The 15,495-nt window shown below is 35.9% G+C and overlaps 1 protein-coding gene across 1 annotated transcript in view; it reads right to left on the reverse strand.

Annotated features, from left to right (window-relative positions):
* Nucleotides 1–515: 515 nt before the first annotated feature.
* Nucleotides 516–15,495, reverse strand: part of LOC125262216 (collagen alpha-1(XXVI) chain) — a 29,151-nt gene continuing 14,171 nt past the window's right edge. Inside the window, exons 4-14 of the mRNA XM_048180822.1 lie at nucleotides 7,773–7,834; nucleotides 5,983–6,112; nucleotides 5,619–5,726; nucleotides 5,407–5,526; nucleotides 4,733–4,816; nucleotides 4,343–4,386; nucleotides 3,132–3,194; nucleotides 2,990–3,025; nucleotides 1,707–1,751; nucleotides 1,532–1,607; nucleotides 516–1,253 (exon numbers count right to left, since the gene is read on the reverse strand). Of these exons, the coding sequence (XP_048036779.1) occupies nucleotides 1,135–1,253; nucleotides 1,532–1,607; nucleotides 1,707–1,751; nucleotides 2,990–3,025; nucleotides 3,132–3,194; nucleotides 4,343–4,386; nucleotides 4,733–4,816; nucleotides 5,407–5,526; nucleotides 5,619–5,726; nucleotides 5,983–6,112; nucleotides 7,773–7,834 (887 nt within the window). The 3' untranslated portion in view covers nucleotides 516–1,134. The remainder of the gene's footprint in view (nucleotides 1,254–1,531; nucleotides 1,608–1,706; nucleotides 1,752–2,989; nucleotides 3,026–3,131; nucleotides 3,195–4,342; nucleotides 4,387–4,732; nucleotides 4,817–5,406; nucleotides 5,527–5,618; nucleotides 5,727–5,982; nucleotides 6,113–7,772; nucleotides 7,835–15,495) is intronic.

Here is a 15,495-nt window from a genome sequence, read left to right on the forward strand (position 1 = left end):
CGATCAGCCATTTTCTAAAAAAAAAAAAAAATATTTATCTACTTTTTAACCACAAATGCTCATCTTACACTACTCTGCAATGTGCCATGCATTACGTAATCACGTTGGAAAGGTCACGCGTGACGTAGGCGGAAGTAGGACGAAAAACTCAAAATCGTCCGCCATCATTGTTTTACTTTTTTTTTTTTTTTTTGGAAAGGGTGTTTGACTTTGTAGACACTGGATCGGTACTTCCTCCTACGTCACACGTAACCTTTCCAACGTGATTACGTACTGCGTGGAGCATCGCAGAGCTAGTGCAAGACGAGCATTGTGGTTAAATAGTACATAAATGTTTCCTTTTTTTAGAAAATGACCAATCGTGTTGCTAGATAAGACCCTTATTCCTCATCTGGGATCATGTAGAGCCCTTTGAAACTCCAATTTTGACCTTCAACCTGTTGTACCATGGTGAAGTCCACTATATGGAGAAAAATCCTGGAATGTTTTCCTCAGAAACCTTCATTTCATTTCAACTGAAGAAAGAAAGAAAGAAACATCTTGAACGACATGGGGGTGAGTAAATTATCAGGAAACTTTAATTCTGAAGTGAACTAATCCTTTAAGTCCGACATGAAATCAAAGTCACTTTCTTGATGCACGTTTCTGGTTTTATTGTGAATGATTCATTGGTGCGTGTTATTCGGTCTTAGTCTTTATAATCTTTAATCCAGATCTAATTACTTGCTCTTACTCTAAAACAACTTTTTTTTTTTTTTGCTGACATCTTATAACCAGTAGCAAAATAGCTAGTTAGTTTTAGCAAACTCACATTCAGTCTAGCTCCATTCTGGCAAGTGACGCCCACATTTCAACATCCAATCAATTCCTGATGGATAAAATAAAGGCCCGCCTTTGAAATACATCATATTACGGAAGTTAAATGGGTTGTGAATGGCAATGAAAATGCTTTTAAGACAAAATATTACCATTAAACAACAAAATACATCAAGTAAATAAAAAAGAAAAGATCAGTGCCACTTTCATTATTCTCATCAACATATAATACGCTGAGGGATCTGTCCTAAAGGTCAGGATAAAGGTCTTGTGGTCACAAGTGTTTGTTATTCACTCTTCATACCCAACAGAGTCCGGCTACTCTCTGTCCGAGGTAAGAGGAGAGGAGGGTTTGGCAGCACCAGCACTTTTAGCACTGCCTGTTAGCATGAAGTCTGCCAGGAGATCTATTCCAGAACCAGAGTCCAACAGAGTATCTGGGCAGAGCGATGAAAGGAAGGAAACAAAAATAAAGGTAAAAAAGTTGCATAACCATGTATGTGCCTAAAAATAAATAGTTGGCTGTATATTTATAGTCCTCTGATGTCAATTTTATCCTTAAAAGCAATTCATCCTTATGCAACCTCATAATTGCATACTAAATAACTGCTGCACAGCTTATGCCATGAGATCATAATGGCGCTCTGGAATCCAGCTGCTCTCTAGTTCTAATTTATAACTGGAAATCAGATTAATATTAATCCATAATTCTCACCATGAATGCCGATCATGTGTTCTAGAATGAGAACCCTCTCGGCCAGAATCTTCAGCGCTTCCCTTAACTGCTGCACCTGCAAGAAGGTGGGGCTTTAGCATGTGACAATAAATCATCATAACTGCTCATCCAAAACTCAAAAAAACCATTGCACTTTTTTGTGCGTCAACCTTACCTCCCCTGGAATCTCTCCCGGCTCACCTTTAGGACCTGCAACTCCCTACTCACAACATAAGACAATAAGAATAAAATCTATTTTATAATCATATATATATATATATATATATATATATATATATATATATATATATACAGTACAGTCCAAAAGTTTGGAACCACTAAGATTTTTAATGTTTTTAAAAGAAGTTTCGTCTGCTCACCAAGGCTACATTTATTTAATTAAAAATACAGTAAAAAACAGTAATATTGTGAAATATTATTACAATTTAAAATAACTGTTTTCTATTTGAATATATTTCACAAAGTAATTTATTCCTGTGATGGCAAAGCTGAATTTTCAGCATCATTACTCCAGTCTTCAGTGTCACATGATCCTTCAGAAATCATTCTAATATGCTGATCTGCTGCTCAAGAAACATTTAATGTGTACAATTGTACAAAATATTTGTGTACAATATTTTTTTTCAGGATTATTTGATGAATAGAAAGTTCAAAAGAACAGTGTTTATCTGAAATCTAATCTTTTGTAACATTATAAATGTCTTTACTGCCACTTTTGATTGATTTAATGCATCCTTGCTGAATAAAAGTATTCATTTCTTTAATTTCTTTTCAAAAAAATAAAAATAAAAATTCTTACTGACCCCAAACTTTTGAACGGTAGTGTATAATGCTACAGAAGCTTTGTATTTCAGATAAATGCTGTTCTTTTGAACTTTCTATTCATCAAGGAATCCTGAAAAAAAAAGTACACAACTGTTTTCAACATTGAAAATAATCATAAATGTTTATTGAGCAGCAAATCAGCATATTAGAATGATTTCTGAAGGATCATGTGACACTGAAGACTGGAGTAACGATGCTGAAAATTCAGCTTTGCATCACAGGAATAAATTACTTTGTCAAATATATTTAAATAGTACACAGTTATTTTAAATTGTAATAATATTTCACAATATTACTGTTTTTTACTGTATTTTTAATTAAATAAATGTAGCCTTGGTGAGCATACGAAACTTCTTTTAAAAACATTAAAAATCTTAGTGGTTCCAAACTTTTGGACTGTACTGTGTATATATATATATATATATATATATATATATATATATATATATATATATATATATATATATATATATATATATATATATATATATATATTAAAAAAATGATTATCTTAATTATAAAATAAACGAATTGATTTATTAAAAAATTATAAAGCAAAAAATAAATAATTTTTAAAAATAAATATAAATCTAATCCAGTATGTGCACTCACAGGCTGCCCTTGCTTTCCTGTTATTCCAGGTGGACCCTTTGAAAAAAGATACAATCTAATCAGCTCATATAAAAACAAACATTATATTTTTATCCAAAATGAAATATGTAAAGGATTAAGAAGGTCTTTACTGATGACTCACTCTTTCTCCTGGATCTCCTTTGGGTCCCCTGTCACCTGGTGTGCCTGAAAAGCTTAAGGCAGCCTATGATGAATGTGAAATAATAAGTACACTGTGCCTTACATATCCATATGTATTGTTCGGTTCAATTTTTTTCTTATACAAACTGTAAATTTACTATTTTAGTAGTAGTATCATATTACAGCACATTTCATGTATAATCTGCAAGAACACTAAATACAATCAGAATTGACCATATGCATGGTTACTTCCTGGTTTTCATTAAGCCAGCATGGGCATTTCCTGTAAGCTGTTAGCTGTCATTCTGTACTCGCTGAACATCGACACAAAAACATGGTGTCTGTATATGAACATGCACACGCAACATTTTTCCAGCACTTTGAATGTTATTTTTAATGTGATGACCAAAAACATTATTTGTTCATCCTTCTGAGATTGTCCCCATTTGTAAAACCGAACGTTTCAAGATGTAGGTAATCCAACATTTGATAGAAAGCACTTTTATTTAAAAAATTAAAAAGACATTAATTACCACTATAACCAGCAGATGGCGGCAGAGCAGCATTTATTGGCTTATATAAGCCATTTCCTGTAGTATTTATTCCATTCAGTTTCGCTTTTGAATAAATACTAAACATTATAAAATCACTAGGATTATAAAATCACTAGGTTCACTAGGTTTTGACAAGGTGAAGTATGAAGTACTCACAAAATCTCATGAAAAACAATAACTTTTTTTATGCGAATGAAATACACAGAAAGCTCATTGATTTCAGCACACTTGTGAAAACTCCCATTTTGTTCAATGAATCTAACTAAAGTGCACAATAAATCTTTAATTTATAGTGGGTTGATGTTTTTTTCTTTCACATGAAAGTGTGAAAACTGATGGTCGAATTGAATTTTGCTGAGGAGGAACACTGAGGGACGTGTCTTTTTATGTCGTCTTACATTTGAACAACTAAATTAACGCTAGGCTTGATTATTTAAGTGACTATATTCTGATTATAAAGTATTACACTACTGATGCTGTTAATGCTGTTAAAGCTACAATGATGATACCGAAACACCAGCAAGTGACATTTGACCTCAAGTTTTCCATCTGGCTTATATTATTGCAGAAGTTCTTAAGAACGTTCCGTACATATGGTCAATTCTATTTATTCTAAAATATCATTTAAATATATTCCATAATGATAAAAATGCCTTACATTTTTCCCCGGGGCACCTGGGTGTCCGGGTGGTCCGGCAGGCCCTGTTCAACACATACGGATAGAAGATTAAATGTGTGACGAAACAGGTGATCGATACCAGGTAAAACTGTTATGTAAACTCAGTGTTGCCAAGTCTGCGGTTTTCCAGTGGAATTTGGCTACTTTTAAACTTTTGCCGCGGGTTGTTTTTCATGTCCACGGGCTGAAGCAACCCCAAATAACATGATATATAGCCCCTGGAATGAGTATTCCCCCCCCCATGATATATAACATGATATATAGCCCCCCCCCCGAAACACGATTGGGCTAGTTTTGAGTAGCAATTGGGAGGGTTTTGTTGTGAAAACCTGGCAACCCTCTGTATACTGTATGCATGTTCCGGCATACCTGGTGGACCAGGAGGGCCGGAGGGCCCGGGAGGACCAAGTAAAGTCTGCAGGTCACGATAGGCAGCAAAGTCACTATCCGCATCTGAAACATGTAAGAAATGATGATACTGAAAACAAATCAGATGTACTATTATAAATACATACACATGTATTTCATCTGATGTCATAGTCAATAGCTAATTTAGTAAATGTAATGTAAAGTAACTTGTAACAATGTAAAGAAATGTAACAATTTAACTTTACTTGCAGCCAATATGATTTGAGCAGCTGTACTGCTGTTCTGTTCAGTAGGATTTGGTGCTCAGGTTCTGTTTTGGGTTACTGAGATTCATGCTGCTTCACAGACAGCTAACAAATGACTCTGATTAACTGCTGACAGACAGAAGCCAACCAGACTCCTAAAGTGAGCCAGAGCTCTGAGAGGTTTATCCAAGCTGATACTACTCAAATGCTGCCATCTTATGGCCATTTTGAAAATAACATATGAAAGGTTGCTGATGTTTGTGCAAAGACTGTCAGAAGGGATGTTACAAATCATTTATGTATTCAATTCCTTATTGTCTTTCATTCAATTATGCATTATTTCAATACCATTATTAATTAAAGTCATACATTAAAAACTTCTAGAGAGTGAACAGCATGTTTAATGTGGACTTTTGTTCTCACATTTACCATGTTGTTTAGCCATTAGAGTGAAAACATCTCCCCTGATGGAGAAGGGAGAAGATGCTGCAGGCCCCGGTGGCCCAGGAAGGCCTCTTTCTCCTGGTGGCCCTTGCAGCCCTTGAGGTCCTATAGAGATAAAAAGTAACCAGGGGAGCTGTGAAGCTTAGTGAAAATATTTATCTTAATATTCCCATTTAAGGTAAAGATTTAGTTCTAACCTCTAGGTCCTATAGGACCTGGTTTTCCAGAAAACCCTATCTTTCCTAAAGGTCCAGGAGGCCCAGGGGGACCTGGGGGCCCAACAGGTCCTGGTTGTCCTCTTGGTCCTGGGAATAGAAATTAACCATTCTTATTTTATAAAAAAAAAAAAAAAACTTATATTTATAAATATTTATGTATTTTAGATATTTTTAGATTATATTATATAATGTTTTGTTTTATTATGTGAAAAATAAAATAAAATAAATAATGAAATGATAATAAAATAATAAAATAAATACAATAAAATAAAAACGATAAATATCATATGAAATTACGTATCCTTAAGAACTGTTTAGTAAACATAATGAATTTTTTTCTCACCTGGTCGGCCAATGGCCTTGGGTGTTATTGGGGAGGGGTGTGCCCTATCCACCTCATTATCAGCTGTTCCCTCAGGTGATTGGCTGGACAGAGGGAGAGGGGGTGCCTCGGCATCTCTCAGTAACATTATCTGTTAAAAAAGAAAAACCACATTTTTACCATCTTAACTTAAAGGGTTAGTTCACCCAAAAATGACAATTCTGTCATTAATTACTCACCCTCATGTCATTCCAAACCTGTAAGACTTTCATTCATCTTCTGAACACAAATGAAAATCTTTTTGGTGAAATCTGAGAGCTTTCTGTCCCTCCATAGACAGCTACACAACTGACACTTTGATGCTTTGAAAAGTTCATAAAGTGATCATAAAATTAATCCATATGAATTGAGCAGTTTAGTCCAAATTTTCTGAAGAGACTTAATCGCTTTATATGACGAACTGATTTAATTTAGGCTTTTATTCACATATAAACATAAACAAAAGCTCAACCAAACATGCTTTACACTTTTAAGGGTTAGTTCACCCAAAAATGAAAATTCTGTCATTAATTACTCACCCTCATGCCGTTCCACACCCGTAAGACCTTCATTAATCTTCAGAAGACAAATTAAGATATTTAAGTTGAAATCCGATAGCTCCGTGAGGCCTCCATAGGGAGCAATGACATTTCCTCTCTCAAGATCCATTAATGTACTAAAAACATATTTAAATCGGTTCATGTGAGTACAGTGGTTCAATATTAATATTATAAAGTGACGAGAATATTTTTGGTGTGCCAAAAAAAACTAAATAAAGACTTATTTAGTGATGGACGATTTCAAAACACTGCTTCAGGAAGCATCGGAGCATAAATGAATCAGTGTATCGAATCAGCTGTTCGGAGTGCCAAAGTCACGTGATTTCAGCCGTTGGCAGTTTGACACGCCATCCGAATCATGATTCGACACACTGATTCATTTATGCTCCGATGCTTCCTGAAGCAGTGTTTTGAAATCGGCCATCACTAAATAAGTCGTTATTTTGTTTTGTTTTTTTGGCGCTCCAAAAATATTCTCGTCGCTTTATAATATTAATATTGAGCCACTGTACTCACATGAACCGATTTAAATATGTTTTTAGTACCTTTATGGATCTTGAGTGAGGAAGTGTCCATTGCTCCCTATGGAGGCCTCACGGAGCTATCGGATTTCAACTAAAATATCTTCATTTGAGTTCCGAAGATGAACGAAGGTCTTACGGGTGTGGAACGGCATGAGGGTGAGTAATAAATGACAGAATTTTCATTTTTGGGTGAACTAACCCTTTAAGAACAAAGCTCTTCTGGAAGCTCAAACGTGCTACGTAACACGAGAATGAACCTCATTGGTTCTCGTATGTGTCAAGCAAACATACTTGAGCTTCTGTTTACCATAACTGATGTGTGAGTTGATGAATGTTTATATATGAATAAAAGCCTAAATTCAAACGGTTCATCATATAAAATGATTGAGTCTCTTCAGAAAATTTGGACTACTCCACTCAATTCATATGGATTAGTTTTTCAATCACTTTATGAACTTTTTGAAAAGTAAAAGTGGTATTTGCGTAGCTGTCTATAGAGGGACAGAAAATTCTCAAAATTTCATTAAAAATATCTTAATTTGTGATCCGAAGATGAACGAAGGTCTTATGGGTTTGGAACAAAGTGAGAGTGAGTAATTAATGACAAAATTTGCATTTTTTGGTGGACTAACCCTTTAAATGTGACTGGTCTGGTTAATACAAGAGATTACCTACATTTCTATCTTACCTGATTTTCAATGACACTCAAGCGCTCTTTGATGTCAGCATAACCAGTACAGTTCATGCACTCTAAAGGGATAAATACAAAAAAAGAGATGTTAAGGTAACATGTGGTATGACAGCAGGGAAAGGGGGATTTTTAACCATAAAAAGTGATACAGCAGAGTGAATGGATTAAGCAAATGCTATAAATCTCTCAGCCATCTGTTGAGTCACTACAATCGTTCAATATAAAGATTTTTTTTTTGCTCCATTTTTGCAATAATATAACTATATACTAGTCAAAGTGGTAAACAGATCTGATCCGAATGAGGTTTGTGTGATGTTCTCACCATGAACGTAACAAAGGCACATTCATTCATACTGTACTTAAAATTCCAAGGATCCTTCCAGAGTCACTGGCTTGTAGTCCAAAAAAGAAATCAATCCGAAACCTCAGTGTGAAACCAAAATAACAGTCGTATGCTCAGTGTTGTTTTGTGAACAACGAGAACTTGTTAGAGAGAGAGACACTAAATGAGTTCAATCACATCTTCGGTTGACATCCCTCCCTGGGGTAGGATAAGGAACAGGAAAACCAGACATTGGCGAGCCGTGGTTTTCCATATGCATGGAAACCTAGTGAAGGGAAATATCTCACTCTGGGTTTCCCCAAAATTCACCTTCCTCATTTGAGAGAGATACTCCTCACAGCATAGAGCTGGTCAGGAGCTGAAGATAACCACAAGGTGTTGGACCTCTCTGTGAAGGAAGAGCGATCTTCCAAGACAGCAGAGTCTTGGGAATCATTTGGCATGAAATGAGATGATGATGAATGGCAGGTGATCTCTCAGTGGTGAAATTTTATATGTGAAATGCAATACACACAGATAATGAGATTAGAAATTAAACTTGTAAACAAACTGTAACAATATTCACAACATTCAAAATGTCTCAGAAACTAAAATGGATAGTGCTGCTGGGGAAGCTACTTTAATGTAAACATGAATTGCTGTTTGCAACCCATTTTACATATTATTTGACCTACTCTACCATTTCAAAGTTTGAGGTCAGTAAGATTATTTTTTAAAACAAAATACTTTTATTCAGCTTGGACATATTAAATGGGTCAAAAGTGACAAAAAATGTATAATGATACAAAAGACTTTTCTTTCAAATAAGTTATTTAGAAAAAATGTTTCAACAAAAACATTAAGCAGTGCAACTGTTATCAACATTGATAATAATAAAGAAATGTTTGTTGAGCATCAAATCCACATATTAGAATGATTTCTTTCACATTTTGAAGCCAAAAAAAAATAAAAAATGCATCCATCCATCATAAAAGTAATCCATATGGCTCCAGGATGTTAATAAAGGCCTTCTGAAGTAAAGCGATGGGTTTCTGTAAGAAAAATATCCATATTTAAAAGGCGCCCTAGATTCAAAATTTGAATTTACCTCGGCATAGTTGAATAACAAGAGTTCAGTACATGGAAAAGACATACATTGAGTTTCAAACTCCATTGCTTTCTCTTTCTTATGTAAATCTCATTTGTTTAAAAGACGTCCGGAAAACACGCAGATCTCAACATAACACCGACTGTTACATAACAGTCGGGGTGTACGCCCCAATATTTGCATATGCCAGCCCATGTTCCCAACATTATGAAAGGCATTAGACAAGGGCAGCCAGTAACGTCTGGATCTGCACAGGTGAATCATCAGACTAGGTAAGCAAGAACAACAGCGAAAATGGCAGATGGAGCAATAATAACTGACATGATCCATGATAGCATGATATTTTTAGTGATATTTATAAATTGTCGATCTAAATGTTTCGTTAGCATGTTGCTAATGTACTGTTAAATGAGGTTAAAGTTACCATCGTTTCTTACTGAATTCATGGAGACAAGAGCCGTCGCTATTTTCATTTTTAAACACTTGCAGTCTGTAAACTTCATTCTTTATAAATCTCTCCAACAGTGTAGCATTAGCCGTTAGCCACGGAGCACAGCCTCAAACTCATAGAGAATCAAATATAAACATCAAAATAAATACTTTACTCACATAATTCGAAGCATGCATACAGCATGCATGACGAACATCTTGTGAAGATCCATTTGAGGGTTACATTAGCTGTGTGAACTTTGTAAATGTGCTGTAATATAATCGAGAGCTCGTGTGGCAGGGAGCACGCGAATTAAAGGGGCGGCGCGCTGAAAAAAATCAGTGCATAGTTAATGATGCCCCAAAATAGGCAGTTAAAAAAATTAATTTAAAAAAATCTATGGGGTATTTTGAGCTTAAACTTCACAGACACATTCAGGGGACACCTTAGACTTATATTACATCTTGTGAAAAAGCATTCTTGGGCACCTTTAAAACATATTTAAGCCAGATGGGTGTAAAGCTTAGAAGAGCCAGGATATTTTTAAATATATCTCAGATTGTGTTCGTCTGAAAGAAGATAATCATATACACCTAGGATGGCTTGAGGGCGAGTAAATCATGGAATCATTTTAATTTTTGGGTGAACTATCCCTTTAAAAGGTGCTAAAGAGGATGTTTTGTTTTATACATTTTTGCAATATTACTTGAAACTGTCTTTACTAACTGATAAAAGACTATTTATTAGGTGCACTGAAAGGAATAATATTAATATACATCATCTGTGCACGAGGTAGGACCTTAAAAACATCAGCCAATCGTTTACGCGATCATCGCGTAAACGATTGGCCCTCTGGCTTGTCAATCACTGCCATGACGTTCCTTGTGAGAGACGAGCGTGGCTGCGCGCTCCAGTAACTTTCCACACTCTACAGGCACTGCATGCAATGTTTTTGTCAGGAGACAGGAGTAACAACTGCAGATTATGAGTTACCAGTGTTGAGTCCGACATAATGAATCCACTAACATGACACAGCGAATGCCGGTGGTAAACACTCGTGTGCCAATACTCGTGCACGAGTTTTGGGAGGCGTTTCCTCGAAATGAGCTGTGAAGGAGGGGGGTTGTTCTTACACATGCAACTCACTAACAAGTCTTTGGTTTCTCAGTCGACGAAAAGATCCTCTTTAGCACCTTTAATCTATCAGGAACTAAACACAGATTAAAACAAAGAAACTAACCACCTTAATTTTAATGACTGTTTGAAACTTAGTAAGGAACTAAAGATTCAATTTGGGATTAAAAGATATAAAAGACCTAAAATGGAGTGCAGGACTCATTTTTGACTCATCCGTGTACATTCAAATGAACCTGTTCACTAAAATAAACCACACTTCCACTATTTTAAAAAAACATCTAAACTACTGGACAGTGTGGGTAGTTAATGGACCAAAGCTAGCAGTTTCGCTAATTTTAGTTAGTTACTCCCCAGCACTACAAACTACTTTGCAACAAAACAAAATGCTCATAACATTACTTCTGGTTTCTTCCAATGACACATTTAGAACACTACAAGCTTCATCATCTGCTCTCAATTGACTTAAATACAAGACTAAAGGCCACAAGCATGTCAGAGTGTCATCAAAGAACAGTTTGGATGCCAGACATCATGAAGGGACATTCGCTCATTTCTATGAAGCGCAAAGGAACAAATTTGTCATTACTCACCACAATGTACACATCCAACAGTGCAGATAAGTTGACATGTCTCTGTTTTTCATGGTGGAAAGCCACAAGGGTTGCATTAAAGGGCAATGCTAACTGCACATCTCCTCTTCGAAGGAAGCACCCATGCTGGTAAACCCAAAGGATGCCATTCACTCTATATCAGTGTCGCTCAGAAAATAATATTCTGTAATATTTACTTTGTAGGGGCTCCATGGCACTGGGTGATGCATGACAGAAGGCTGTGTGCAAGTTAAAGCGCCGTTGACGTTTGGCAGACTATGAAAACCCAAAAACTGAAATGTTCAGCTGTCTGACATGCCTGTTCTCCTTGTGCCTTGGCCGTAACGCAGGTCTCTGCTGGATACCAGACCGCTCTCAGATCAGTGGACAGCTGAACGTTGGGGCATTCTGGAAAAACACCCAACGGATGAACTGTAAAGAAGAGCAGCACAATGGAATCTGCAGACACCGGACCGCTATGCTTTTTGCAGATGCGAGGGAAGGCTTAAACGGGTCATTTTTGGAACTAGCTCAATGATTTTATTAAAACTGACATGGTTAATAAAGTTATGCAAACACGTGCCAGTGCAGACATCAGTGATGTATTGATGTACCAAACCAGAGTGCGACTCAAGAAGTACAAATACACAAATCACATATGCAAGCTGACCACATTAAGACTCCACACCCATTAACAGCATTCTGGCAGAGACTGATGGGGTTTTCAGAGATTATGAAGACATAAGATACTTCTGCATGTTCTCCTGGGTGAATGCACTTTATAAAAGGGGTTTATTGGTAAAAATGCGATGCACTGAAATTGTTTCAGACAGAATTGGAATAAGTTGCATTGCTAGATCTACAGATTGTGTGTCATCAATTTCTTTTCTACGCTAAATACATTTAGACTTGTTAGTAATGATCTTCAGTCTGTACATGCATTGCAGGAAGACTGGTAATTTCATTAATCCCCCTAAAGCATATAATATATAAGCAGAATAAAAAATGTCTATTCAATTCAGTTTAAAATGCACTTTCACGTAATTCCAGGAGTCTGCTTTTGCTCATTTGGTTTGTGAAGCACCTAATAAACCAAAGCCCCCAGGTGTTACTTAAATAACTAAATAAGTAAAAAATTAGATTCTTGTGGACATTACATTTAATTTGTAATATCACTAGGAGTTGCTCGCTATTGACAATTGGAATAATGCTGTGGGACAAAGGATCTCTTACAGCTGTTAATCCCAGCTGCAACCATCCCACCACACCTTACAGCTGTCTTGCATTTGTTGAAATTGTGATGTCCATGTTTCTGATCTATATTATGCATAGCTCATATTCTCACACAAGTTGGTGACTAGGTGGTACTTGGACAGTCCAACTGGATCAGATATGTTTCTTGGTCTGAAAAGTTGATCAAGAGTAATTCTCAAAGTATTTTTAAAGTCGTTCTCAAACGAATAATTGTGATTATAATTTTGATCATGATTGTAATTTTGAGCAAAATAATCATTTTAATAATTTTAGATAAACCCTACTTTGTGATTATTTAGAATAATTTATATTCATGGTGGAAATTACAGGGGATTTTGGGGAGTCCTACTCTTATTTAAGGCTCAACCCCCCAAAAGAAAGCCAAAATGAAAACAATAAAGTTGGGCGCCTGGGCAGTCTTAGTACATTTACTAAACAGTAAGATTTATTACATTTTATCATCGGTAAAACATAATATTCAATAAATATTTCAACAACATTTTCAAAAGTAACCACAAAAGTTAAATCAAATCACAAAAAAGTAAATCAATCAGATCATGGAGCAACAAAGATGCAATAAAATTCACCTAAAGTGGTAACCATAGCAGTACATTATACATCTATCATAATTTATATTAATCTATAATATATATCCTATTTATGAATATACACTATAGATCAACAGTTTGGAATAATTACGTTCTGAAACATTAAAAAATCTTAATTATACCACACTGTATTCATTGTAGATTAATTTATCACAGGTATATCAAAAAAGAAAGGACACCATATTGAATTCTATAGTTTTACGTATCAGAATAATTTTTTTTTTTTTTTAATTTGGTAAATACAACCTCAGATGATCCACAACACATGACATTACACATATTACACAGTGTCATTATTTATTTAACAAAAACTAGGCCAAAATGGAGAAGCCATGTGTGACCAATTAAGTACACCCTTACTGCTTCCATATGAATTGAGAGGGTAAGTAGCAGTCAGGCACTGCTAATCAAATACCTTTGATTAACTGATCATCAGCAAATGTGATCACCTCTATAAAAGCAGAAGTTTTGGTGTGTGTTAACACAATGCCAAGGAGGAAAGACATCAGCAATAATCTTAGAGAAGCAATTGTTGCTGCCATCAGTCTGGGAATGGTTATACAGCCATTTCCAAACAATCTGAAGTCCATCATTCTACTGTGAGGAAGATTATACACAAGTGGAAGACATTCAAGACAGTTGCCAATCTTCCCAGGAGTGGACGTCCCAGCAAATTCACCCCAAAGCCAGACTATGCAATGCTCACAGAAACTGCAAAAAAACAAAACAAACAAACAAACAAACAAAAAACTACACCTCAGAATCTACAAGCCTCAGTTAAAGGATTAGTCCACTTTTAAATAAACTTTTCCTGATAATTTACTCACCCCCATGTCATCCAAGATGTCCATGTCTTTCTTTCTTCAGTCGAAAAGAAATTAAGGTTTTCAATGAAAACATTCCAGGATTATTCTCCTTATAGTAGACTTGAATGGGCACCAAACAGTAACTTAAATGCTCATCTTGAACTAGCTCTCTTCTTCTTCTTCTCTATTTGAATTCCAGCAGTGTAGACACTGCTAAGTGTATTACTGCCCTCCACAGGCCAAAGTTTTAACTAATTGTTATATACTATTGAACTAGCATATTGCATATAAAAATGAGTTCAAACTTTGGCCTGTGGAGGGCAGTAATACACTTAGCAGTGTCTACACTGCTGGAATTCAAATAGAGAAGAAGAAGAAGAAGAAGAGAGCTAGTTCAAGATGAGCATTTAAAACTTATATAATTTTCAATTTTTTTCAGAAAATGAGCACTGGTTTCACTAGATAAGACCCTTATCTCTCATCTGGGATCGTTTTGAACAATTTGAAGCTGCAGTGAAACTAATTTTGACCCTCAATCGTTTGGTGCCCATTGAAGTCTACTATAAGGAGAAAAATCCTGGAATGTTTTCATCAAAAACTTTAATTTCTTTTCGACTGAAGAAAGAAAGACATGGACATCTTGGATGACATGGGGGTGAGTAAATTATCAGGAAAAGTTTATTTAAAAGTGAACTAATCCTTTAACATGTCAAATGTTAAAATTCATACAATTAGAAAAAGATGGGACAAGTATGGCATGTTTGGTAGGGTTGCCAGGAGAAAGCTTCTCTCTAAAATACTTTGCAGCATGGCTTAGGTTTGCAAAGTTGCATCTGAACAAACCACAAGACTTCTGGAAAAAGTCCTTTTGACAGACGAGACCAAAGCAGAGATGTTTGGCCATTATGCACAGCGCCAAGTTTGGCGAAAACCAAACACAGCATATCAGCACACACACCTCATACCAACAGTCAAGCACAGTGGTGGAGGGGTCATGATTTGGGCTTGTTTTGTAGCCACCTGGGTATCTTGCAGTCTTTGAGTCAACCATGAACTCCTCTGTATATCAAAAAGTATTCTAGAGTCAAATGTGAAGTCATCTGTCTGACAGCTAAAGCTTGGCCTAAATTAGATCATGCAACAGGCATGTAATCCCAAGCACACCAGCAAATCTATACCAGAATGGCTGAAAAAGAAATCAAGAATCAAGGTGTTGCAATGGCCCAGTTAAAGTCCAAACCTCAACCAAACTGAAATCTTGCGGTGGGACCTTAAGAGAGCTGTGCATAAACAAATGCCCACAAACCTCAAAGAAATGAAGCAACGTTGTAAAGAAGAGTGGGCAAAAAATGTTGTTAATCAATTTATTGCTGCTAAAGTTGGTTCTACAAGCAATTGAATAAGTACTTAGTTTGTCAGTGTCACACATGGCTTCTCCATTTTGGCTTTATTTTTGTTAAATAAA

Source organism: Megalobrama amblycephala, linkage group LG2 (genome assembly GCF_018812025.1).
Source record: "Megalobrama amblycephala isolate DHTTF-2021 linkage group LG2, ASM1881202v1, whole genome shotgun sequence".
Lineage (NCBI taxonomy): Eukaryota > Metazoa > Chordata > Actinopteri > Cypriniformes > Xenocyprididae > Megalobrama > Megalobrama amblycephala.